Here is a 12,276-nt window from a genome sequence, read left to right as displayed (position 1 = left end):
GCAAGACTCATACCAGCCACACCAATCACACCGTATAACTTGTGATAAACTTACCCAGTCAACAGTATGAACAACAACAGAGCATCAGTTCAACCCTGATGCAACAATAACATAGCCCTTATTGCAGCAATAACTATATACAAGTATTGCAGAAAAAGTCCGCACTTGGGACGGGCGCCCAGCATCCACTACGGACTACGAGAAATAGATTTACCGGTAAGTAAAATCTTATTTTCTCTAACGTCCTAGTGGATGCTGGGGACTCCGTAAGGACCATGGGGATTATACCAAAGCTCCCAAACGGGCGGGAGAGTGCGGATGACTCTGCAGTACCGATTGAGCAAACAATAAGTCCTCCTCAGCCAGGGTATCAAACTTGTAGAACTTTGCAAAAGTGTTTGAACCTGACCAAGTAGCAGCTCGGCATAGTTGTAATGCCGAGACCCCTCGGGCAGCCGCCCAAGAAGAGCCCACCCCCCTAGTGGAATGGGCTTTAACTGATTTTGGCAGCGGCAATCCAGTTGCAGAATGAGCCTGCTGAATCGTGTTACAGATCCAGCGAGCGATAGTTTGCTTTGAAGCAGGAGCACCCAGCTTGTTGGGTGCATGCAGGATAAACAGCGAGTCAGTTTTTCTGACTCTAGCCGTCCTGGAAACATAGATATTCAGGGCCCGGACTACGTCCAGCAACTTGGAATCCTCCAAGTCCCGAGTAGCCACAGGAACCACAATAGGTTGGTTCATATGAAAAGATGACACCACTTTTGACAGAAATTGTGGACGGGTCCGCAATTCTGCTCTATCCATATGGAAAACCAGATAGGGGCTTTTATGTGACAAAGCCGCTAATTCTGACACACGCCTAGCCGAAGCCAAGGCTAATAGCATGACCACTTTCCACGTGAGATATTTTAACTCCACCATTTTAAGTGGTTCAAACCAGTGTGATTTCAGGAAACTTAACACCACGTTAAGATCCCAAGGTGCCACTGGAGGCACAAAAGGAGGCTGAATATGCAGCACTCCCTTACAAACGTCTGAACTTCTGGTAGAGAAGCCAACTCTTTTCGAAAGAAAATGGATAGGGCCGAAATCTGGACCTTAATGGAACCCAATTTTAGGCCCAAATTCACTCCTGACTGTAGGAAGTGAAGGAAACGGCCCAGCTGGAATTCCTCTGTAGGAGCATTCCTGGCCTCACACCAAGAAACATATTTTCGCCATATACGGTGATAATGTTTAGCTGTCACGTCCTTCCTAGCCTTTATCCGCGTAGGAATGCCCTCGTCTGGAATGCCCTTTTCTGCTAGGATCCGGCGTTCAACCACCATGCCGTCTAACACAGCCGTTGTAAGTCTTGGAACAGACAGGGCCCCTGTTGCAACAGGTCCTGTCTTAGAGGAAGAGGCCACGGGTCCTCTGTGAGCATTTCTTGCAGATCTGGATACCAGGTCCTTCATAGCCAATCTGGAACAATGAGGATTGTTCTCACTCCTCTTTTTCTTATTATCCTCAGCACCTTGGGTATGAGAGGAAGAGGAGGAAATAAATAGACCGACTGGAACACCCACGGTGTCACCAGTGCGTCCACAGCTATCGCCTGAGGGTCTCATGACCTGGCACAATACCTTGTAGCTTTTTGTTGAGGCGGGATGCCATCATATCCACCTGTGGCAGTTCCCACCGACTTGCAATCTGCGTGAAGACTTCTTGATGAAGTCCCCACTCTCCCGGGTGGAGGTCGTGCCTGCTGAGGAAGTCTGCTTCCCAGTTGTCCACTCCCGGGATGAACACTGCTGACAGTGCGCTTACGTGATTCTCCGCCCAGCAAAGAATTCTGGTGGCTTCTGACTGAATCAGAACCGGTTGGTCGCGAAGCAGGGTCTCCGCTTGACGTAGGGCGTTGTATACGGCCCTTAGTTCCAGGATGTTGATGTGAAGGCAAGTCTCCTGACTTACCCACAGAGCTTGGACTTTTTTCCCTGTGTGACTGCTCCCCACCCTCGGAGGCTTGCATCCGTGGTCACCAGGATCCAGTCCTGAATGCCGAATCTGCGGCCCTCGAGATGAGCACTCTGCAGCCACCACAGGAGAGACACCCTGGCCCTGGGGGATTGGGTGATTAACCGATGCATCTGAAGATGTGATCCGGACCACTTGTCCAGTAAGTCCCATTGAAAGGTCCTCGCATGGAACCTGCCGAAGGGAATGGCCTCGTATGATGCCACCATCCTTCCCAGGACTCGAGTGCAGTGATGCACTGACACCTGTTTTGGTTTTAATAGGTTCCTGACCAGTGTCATGAGCTCCTGAGCTCTCTCTATCGGGAGATAAACCCTTTTGTCTAGAATAATGCCTAGGAAAGGCAGATGAGCCGTAGGAACCAACTGCGACTTTGGAATATTTAGAATCCAGCCGTGTTTTCGTTACACTTCCAGAGAAAGTGATACGCTGTTCAGCAACTGCTCTCTTGATCTCGCTTTTATGAGGAGATCGTCCCAGTACGGGATAATTGTGACACCTTGCTTCCGCAGGAGCACCATCATTTCCGCCATTACCTTGGTGAAGATTCTCGGGGCCGTGGAGAGACCAAACGGCAACGTCTGAAATTGGTAATGACAATCCTGTACCGCAAATCTGAGGTACGCCTGATGAGGTGGATAAATGGGGACATGAAGGTATGCATCCTTTATGTCCAGAGACACCATAAAATCTCCCCCTTTCAGGCTTGCTATGACCGCTCTTAGCGATTTGATAATGTCAATATTACCTTTCAACACAAAGCTATACCTTTAAACACACCTTTACTATGGAGCTGCTGCGGTCGCTAGCTCACGCTACGTACTTCGTACGCTATTTGCACACAGAGTCCCGGTACCGTGTACGCACTTAGCGTACAAACACCGCACTGCGGGTACAAAGTACACGCAGTGCGTTCGCACCCAATTAATACACCTTAAAACCTTACACAGTTATACAATGCAATGATATGATTACACTTTAAACCTTATGCAGCAAAGCTCTGCAATGATGTTACACCTTAAACCTTAAGTAGCGCTGACGGTATAAAGTACCCGTAGTGCGTACACCTTATCAATACTTATAAACCTTATACAGTTAAATACGATTTAAACCCTTGCAGGAAAGTGAGGACACAACACCGGTTTGTAGTTGAAACCACAGGGTTCTAAGGCCACCGTGGATTATTTCAATAGGTAACAAAGTACAAATTATACACTACAGGCTAACAAAATAAATCTACAACAGAGTAAATGGCTACAGTCAATGTACATACGTGTGAATATTCGCAAGCGCTTCCCGGTTCCGGCCCTTCGCTAATCAGGTTGAAAGCGTTAAGAGTCTGTGATAGTGACCTGGCCTGCAGCTCGCTCTTTATTCAGTAGATCAAGACATAATACAATAGACACTGTGTGCTCTTCGTCCATTGGTTAGGGGGTGGGACATGTCCTGTGCACCGGGGACCATTGGTCAGTTCAAGAAGTGGGCGATGGCTAGGACTTGAGATGTGGTTTCTGTTGTTTACATCTGAGTACCCGCCCCATGATCAGTTAAACCCATCACATTAATCATAAATCTGGTATTATTAATAACTTAATGAGGTAAGATTTAATAATGTTCTTATTCCCACCAGATTAATGTTTACGTGACTCTGAACAATATGATCCCACGCATGATATGGTTATCTATTTCAATCTTCAAGATATACATATATCCACATGTTCATATATATATATATATATATATATATATATATATATATATATATATACACATACGTACACACATACTCCTGCCATTACAATTTGTTAGAAGTTATATATTTATTCATTCATCTATATATATATATATATATATATATATATATATATATATATATGCACCTATATTTCCATGGGTTTTAGACTAGGAATGCTAATATCTTAAATTCCTATCTGTCTGGTCTTGTTGTGGTTAGCTATTGTTTCTGATTTTCTAAACAGCTTCGGCTCCTGGGCATTGTCACCCTGTTTGTCCCTTCCTTTCAGGTGAGACAATGACAATTCAGTACTCATTGCTTTAAATAGAAACTTGCCTATGTTAGTAAACAAATGTGTCTGCCCTCTTCATAGAATCTCAAAGCTTAGTGTAAATAAGGCCATTGTATTTTAGTCTCTGGGAGATTTAATTTATGTGTGACTGGGTTTCGTTCTCTTTCCCTCCACATACATAATATACAGTAAATACAGTTTATACCTATATTCTACTTCTGCACATAACTATACGCAGGAACATGCGATCTTTCTCTAACCAACACCGGAATGTTACTCTTGAAATACCCTACAGCTGGATACTAGACATCACCTTCTAACCTTAGTCTGACCCTTCCTATCATGCAAAGGCGAATCCCTGAGTCCTGGAACCATTTAAACTGTTGATACTTGCTGATGTGGTACAAGGGAGCTATATCTAAAATGTACACTATTTGGGTTAAATATGTAATGTTCTAATAACCCTCTATGCGTTCACAAACTCTACCGTAAATGCACATACCACGCGCTAAGGCGCATGGCCGTGGGGAGCTACTTTACGCAAATTGCGGATATGCGCCCGCACGGCGGAATAAGTGCACGCGCAGCGGGCATGTGCATAGGGTTAGTACAGGGTATATGCATTACAATATTTTTCGACTTTGACAGATTCCATTTTGAACTTGAACCCTTTCAGGTATATGTTCAGGGATTTTAAATTCAATATGGGTCTGACCGAACCGTCCGGTTTCGGGACTACAACATGGTCGAATAATAACCCCCTCCTTGTTGAAGGAGGGGAACCTTGACCACCACCTGTTGAAGATACAATTTGTGAATTGCAGTTAACACTATTTCCCTCTCGTGGGGGGAAGCCGGCAGGGCCGTCGGTGAGGGGGCATCTCCTCAAAGTCCAGCTTGTATCCCTGAGACACAATATTGCCCAGGGATCCAACTGGGAGTGAACCCACTTGTGGCTGAAATTACGAAGACGTGCCCCCACCGGGCCTAGCTCCGCCTGTGGAGCCCCATGGACATGCGGTGGATTTTGTAGAGGCCGGAGAGGACTTTTGTTCCTGGGAACTAGCTGTGTTGTGCAGCTTCTTTCCTCTGCCCCTGCCTCTGGCAAGAAAGGACGTACCTCGGACTTTCTTGTTTCTTTGTGATCGAAAGGCTGCATTTGATAATGTCGTGCTTTCCTAGGCTGTGCAGGAATATAAGGCAAAAGATCAGAATTACCAGCAATAGCTGTGGAGATCAGGTCCGAGATCCCTTCTCCACACAATCCTCAGCCTTCCATATGCCTCTTAAGTCGGCATCACCTGTCCATTGCATATCTACAGGACACGTCAAGCAGAAATCGACATAGCGTTGACTCTAGCACCCAGTAGACTAATGCCTTTTTGGGCCTGTTTTATATATATATCTTAAGACAGCATCTTTAAAATATATATCTATATATATACATATGTATATATACATACTAGGGTCTCAATCTCTGCTGATAAGGTACCTGTCCACGCTGCTTCAGCGCTATAAACCCATGCAAACACAATCGCCGGTCCGAGTAGTGTACCAGAATGTGCACGCTATCTGCAGGATCCCTGAGGATAGCTGTTAAGTCAGGGCTACCTTTTGGGCAAACGTGACACCCTAGGGGAAGATTCCCATCGTATCCTGGCCCTAGTAGGGGAAGGATACTCCCTGAGAATTCTTTGTGGGAAGCTGCAGCTTCTTGTCTGGAGATTCCCGCTCTTTTTCTTCATGAGAGGAGGGAAATTTACCTCAGCTTTCTTCCCCTTAACATGTGTACCCTTGTGTCAGGGACAGATGAGTCATCAGTGATATGCAAATCATCCTTTATTACAATAATCATATATTGAATACTTTCCTGCCATTTTGGCTGTAACTTTGCATTATCGTAGTCGACACTGGAGTCAGACTCTGTGTCGATATCAGTGTCTATTATTTTGGATAGTGAGCATTGTGAGACTCTGAAGGTCTCTGCGACATAGGGACAGACCTGTGTAGATTCACTGTCTGTTCTCTAATCTTTCGTGCAATAAATTCACCTTAGCACTTAATTACACATATCCAAACAGGTGTCGGCGTTGTCGACGGAGACACCCCTCACACACATATTTGCTCCATCTCCTCCTTAGGGGAGCCTTTTACATCAGACATGTCGACACACACGTACCGACACACCACACACTCAGGGAATGCTCATCTGAAGACAATTCCCCCACAAGGCCCTTTGGAGAGACAGAGAGAGAGTATGCCAGCACACACCCCAGCGCTATTAAGCCAGGAATAACACAGTAACTTAATGTTAACCCAGTAGCTGCTGTTTATAATGATTTTTGTGCCTAATTATGTGCCCCCCCTCTCTTTTTACCCCCTTCTACCGTGTATCTGCAGGGGAGAGGCTGGGGAGCTCCCTCTCAGCGGTGCTGTGGAGAAAAACATGGCGCTGGTGAGTGCTGAGGAAGAAGCCCCGCCCCCTCAATGGCGGGCTTCTGTCCCGCTTAAATATACATTTTCTTGGCGGGGGGCTCATACATATATACAGTGCCCAACTGTATATATGCTAAACTTTTGCCAAAGAGGTCCCAATTGCTGCCCAGGGCGCCCCCCCCCCCCCCCCTGCGCCCTGCACCCTCTACAGTGACCGGAGTATGTGAGGTGTGTGTGGGAGCAATGGCGCACAGCTGCAGTGCTGTGCGCTACCTCAGTGAAGACTGGAGTCTTCTGCCGCCGATTTCGAAGTCTTCTTGCTTCTTATGCTCACCCGGCTTCTGTCTTCCGGCTCTGCGAGGGGGACGGCGGCGCGGCTCTGGGATCGGACGACGAGGGTGAGATCCTGTGTTCGATCCCTCTGGAGCTAATGGTGTCCAGTAGCCTAAGAAGCAGGACCTAGCTTCAGAGAGTAGGGCTGCTTCTCTCCCCTCTGTCCCACGATGCAGGGAGTCTGTTGCCAGCAGAGCTCCCTGAAAATAAAAAACCTAACAAAATACTTTCTTACAGCAAGCTCAGGAGAGCTCACTGAACAGCACCCAGCTCGTCCGGGCACAGATTCAAACTGAGATCTGGAGGAGGGACATAGAGGGAAGAGCCAGAGCACACCAGAATCTAAATTCTTTCTTAAAAGTGCCCCATGTCTCCTGCGGAGCCTGTCTATTCCCCATGGTCCTTACGGAGTCCCCAGCATCCACTAGGACGTTAGAGAAAAATAAATAAATATATATATATATATATATATATATATACACACATATACATACACATACACACACATATACATACATACACACACACACACACACATACATATATAGCATTTGCTAGAAAGAAAGATTCTGACACAGTGTCTACAAGACAACATTACTAGATCTGTGGATGGAAACTGACTATTCCCTAGTACTAGAAACGTCTGAGTGGAGATCAAGCCTACAGCGATTTCTGACTATGGAGTAAGTCACCTATAATTTACGTTTAGAGATAAGACATCAAAACGGATCATAGAGTTTCCTATCAGAATCCACGACCATTATGAATGTCATTGTGTAGATCTACTCTCAAATACATCCTAACATTGCTATATACCCCTGAAGAAGTCCAACCTAAAGGACGAAACGCGTTGGTGATTTAAACGACCTGAAAATATACAGTGGATCTTTTTTTGTGAGCACACTCCCGCAAGAAAAAAGTGCATGAACATCAAGCCTCTGTATTAATAGACAGGTCTTGTTGATATTATTCATTGTATTATGCTGTTTGGGTTTTCTGTGTACATTTGAATACATTTTAAAAATATAAAATATATCGACATTGGTGTTGTAAGAAAAGGGACATTAGGTCCATAGAGGATAATTTTAAAATATATCCTGAGTATATTGGCGCACCTAAGGAATTTATTGTGATTGTTATTGCTCGATCTCCACTAGCAGGTGATCTCTTTTAGGTTGCAGCCCTATTTATCCGAGCGCAACTAAATAGGTTATTTCTTGGTGTGTATATATACAGTATATATATATATATATATATATATATATACACACATATACATACATACATACATATACATAACACACACACACACACACACACACAGTACTGTGCAAATGTTTTAGGCAGGTGTGGAATAAGTGCTGCAGTATACACACATATACAAACATGCATCGTTTTGCGTATACACACATATACATACACATTTTTTATTTTTTTTACTTTTTTATTTTTTTAAACTGGTTACATTTTTTTTTATGGCCTCTTATATATTGCTACAAATCCCTGTGGCATCAATCCACATGAGCCAGGATAAGAAAAAATGTTGGTCATTCGCACCGTGCAGATATCAATGTTATATGCAATTCTCCCATACCACCGGTCAGTGTGCTAGGAACGAATCGCTTCTGAAATAAAATACTTTGTCTGCACAACGTGATTAATCTTCAATTGTATTATACCAAAACACGTAAAAAGCTGCCTCTAAATATAGTAAAGCAGTGTTTTAACACAGATTTACTTTATTTAAGGTGTACATGTTTGATACTCTGCATCTTCAAGCTAAACTCTTGCAGATAAACCCTTTGATTTGCAAAGCTTTCCCCTTGTAGTATAGAGCTGAATTCCTTCCTGGATGAGGAATAGGTGTGGGGTAGTGGCTCATCGTGTATCTACATGTGAAAATTAGGCTTTATGCTGTGGGACATATATAAATGAGCTTTGAGGGGTTGCGATTTTGGGCTTATTATGGAAGTCTTGATTAGTGCCAGCAGGATAGCCTCCGCCGCTTTCCCTTTACGCATAAATCAGCAAGGAGATTTGATTTTTATATGCCCTCTGAGGAGGTGGGTACATTTTATATGTGAAAGAGCTCTTAACTTCGATGGAATCAGTGGTATATTGGGGACTTTAAATTGCCCTGGAAAAACTTCTGGAAGGGACCAAGTAGTGTAACAGATGTATTGTGTTTGTTTATAACGATTTTTATTTTTTTTGCTGGCTATTTAAGCCACACCCACCTTAAATAAACTAAGCCCACACTGTGATGTACTGTTACAAAAGCTGGGGCCACTTGCTTGTATTTGCCCCACAGGCTGAATGTTGCTACCCAGTCCCTCCCCACAGCTCTGAGCACTCATGCAAGAAAAATGGCTTGTAAGCTCCAGCTGTAAAAGTCCGAGACTACAAGCCTTTTTCCTCACACAGTAAGTATCCAGCCTAATTGTATACATGACAAAGAGTGTCAATTACTACACGGCCTTTATATAGATAGCCAATGTTATGATTTGTATACACATTGACAATGTTTTTGTATAAACACAGTTATTTGAAAAAAAAAAATCAATTTATAATGGGTTTTTTTCCCCTTTAAATATTGTTCAAGAGGCAGCCATGCTGGCAATGCTCTTTACCTTCAGCTGGAAGGAACAGCGCTAAGAGACAGTTCTGCACTAACAACCACAAAAACATGTCTAAGCAGTAAATACATATATATACATTTTATATATATATATACATTTTGATATATATATATATATATATATATATATATATATATATATATATAATGTATAAAGAAATCTAAAGATGATGAATAACTCCTAACTACATATACAAGTTAAAGTAAAAATAAACTTACCCACAAGACCCATTGCTTTTGCACATTCCAAGGAGAGGCCTCTTCTCTGTAAAACTGTCACATTTTTGAGAACCTATAAATTAATAAACTAAAGTTAATAGTAAATAATATGACTTACATTAATTAAAAGTGATCACTAAAAACGTTCAAACCCTTAATTAATTAAATATCATAAGTAAAGCATAACCACTGTGCAAGCAATTAAAGGGAAAAAATGCATGGTGAGATATCTCGGTGTATGGCCACACTATATTGGAGTTCCTGCCCTGGTGAGGAGACATTTCCGTGTACCTCCCCTGTAAAGGAACAGGGGAAATGTCAGATATAATCAGATCAGTAGGGCATGATGGAAGATGTTTCATGCCCGACTGTCCAATAATCTCAAATTGGCAGCCATACAGTGTGCAATTATCAACCGATACGCCAATAATCTGTGGATCGGGCTGATAATTGCATAATATATGCCTGGCATTAGTCATCTGAATAGTACCCACAAACAAAAGTAGGAATACATGGCTCAATAAAGATAACACCCCAGTAACTTCATAAACAGTAATGTAATGATCACACAGTTTTATATATTGGATGCATCTTTATAAGTAATGTTATTTTTAAAGTATTTTTCAAGAAGAAACGCATAAAATCCAAATGCACACATTTGACATCAATGCACACACAATACAGATGGCTCCACGTTTATCTTGGCCTTTAATAGTATTAATTGAGCCAGGTCAGTCAGACTTAATCCCCTGCTGTAATGACTTAATCCCCTGATGTATTGTTCTCTGTATTGTATTGCAGCTGAGAACAATAGATGAAGGGCTTATGTTAATAAACCATGGTGTGCCTAGGCGCAGCAAAGAAGTCAAGATAAATATGGACCCATTTGTATATAAGAGCTGGAATTTCTGTACACTTCACATACATGTAGTATGACAGAGTGACATTTACTGGAGTATTTGTGTGTGTCCATAGCACTTTGTAAATTGTCCACATATAATATCCTCTTAAAGGGATTTTTCATTTTTAAAACCAACTCTCAAAGTTTCCCATGCACCCTATACACAGTGAGCAGTTGCACCATCTCTATGTTAAGTACAACAAACTATGCACAGCCCACAGTTGCATCCAGTGCCATAGCATGGTGCTAATGCATCCTGGGCCGGCCCCACAGCCCCCACTGCACATGTGAAATCATGACGTCACAAAGAGGTGGCAAGGACCAGGATGCTGAGCAACGGGAGCGTCCTAAGGATGCACAAGGCTGACAATATGCAGTTCCAGGTACCCTGTAAGTCAAATATACCTCAGTTGGCAGCAACGAAGCCATCCCCTTGTGCCCTGGGTAGTGGCACAGCTCGCACACCCCTAGTTGCATCAACATACGCTCACTGAGCTTTATCACGAGAATACCCCCTTACAGTCCAGTTATACAACTTTAGTCGTAAGTGAAAATGCATATTACTAGCTATCACTTTTAATTTTGTATGTACTGTTACAAAACAATTCAGAAAGCTTGCAAGCTACACAAGGTAAACAGGCATTCAGTTTGGAATTAGCTCATCAGGGTATTGAACTGAAAGACAAAGAGTCTTCCTTTCTACATTGAGAGCAAGGAAAGGTTGAATGTGATCATACAGAGTACTGAGGGTACCAATGTGCCACTATTTGGAAACGATCAAGTAAAATTCATGTTTATATTGGAAAGCCACTATTCATGTGAAGTAGCAATCTGATAGGCACGCATATATACAAATCATTGCCAAGAGGAAGACCATAAAACAGTTCATAAAATTGTATATTACATATATATATATATATATATATATATATCCAGAGAGCCCAGCCCAGGGCTGCTGGGTGTGAACCTGTTGTGCTCTTACCCGTCTTGAAAAAGGCTCAGATAGAGCCGAAACGTCGAAATTTTTTGCTGACATGCTGTTGATCGTCTCTATGTGAGATACACCTGTGAGTTGCAATAAATCTCTTCATCACTAAGGAAGTGGTGAGTGCCTGTACTTTCTCTAGATATATTTTGGACTTCTTGAGAGCCCTTTATGGAGCACCGCCCATGTTGTGGATTGCAGCAGTGAGTGTGGACCTAATGGATATATATATATATATATATATATATATATATATATATATAGGATAACACTCCTCAAGCAGGAGAAAACCTCCTCAGCCAAAAGAAGGAAACCAGCACACCACCAGTAGCAAATTCATAAAGTGCTCTATTTCAGCATGGCAACAGTCAAAATCATAATCACATTATATTCCAGTCAGGATAAACATGGTACTTCACATGTCCCTCTGGTTAAACGGAGAGTCAAAATCCCCTCTGCCCAACAGCCGTTTCGATGTCCCCACCTTCCTCAAGGGCATCCAATCAGACCTCTGCCTATGGTGAAGCCCAAGTATTTGACCTCCTCCATTGCGAGGCAGCACTTCTTTGGGTTAGCAGTTAACCCTGCCTCTCTGATTGAGTCCAGTACTGCTTGTACTTTAACCAAATGGGACCCCCAGTCTGTACTGTGAATTACCACATCATCCAAATAGGCAGCTGCATATTTTCTATGGGGCCTCAAAATTTTATCCATC

The 12,276-nt window shown here is 43.0% G+C and overlaps 1 protein-coding gene across 7 annotated transcripts in view; it reads right to left on the bottom strand.

Annotated features, from left to right (window-relative positions):
- Positions 1 to 12,276, bottom strand: part of BCAS3 (BCAS3 microtubule associated cell migration factor) — a 2,144,796-nt gene that overhangs the window by 1,922,226 nt on the left and 210,294 nt on the right. For all 7 annotated transcript variants that reach the window (XM_063954016.1, XM_063954015.1, XM_063954017.1 and 4 more), the window contains exon 7: positions 9,676 to 9,748. In XM_063954016.1, coding sequence (XP_063810086.1) covers positions 9,676 to 9,748 — 73 coding nt within the window. The remainder of the gene's footprint in view (positions 1 to 9,675; positions 9,749 to 12,276) is intronic.

The sequence above is a fragment of the Pseudophryne corroboree genome, chromosome 2 (genome assembly GCF_028390025.1).
Source record: "Pseudophryne corroboree isolate aPseCor3 chromosome 2, aPseCor3.hap2, whole genome shotgun sequence".
Classification (NCBI taxonomy): domain Eukaryota; kingdom Metazoa; phylum Chordata; class Amphibia; order Anura; family Myobatrachidae; genus Pseudophryne; species Pseudophryne corroboree.
The sequence above is the reverse complement of the archived record's forward strand: the minus strand, read 5'-3'. Positions and strand labels throughout refer to the sequence as shown.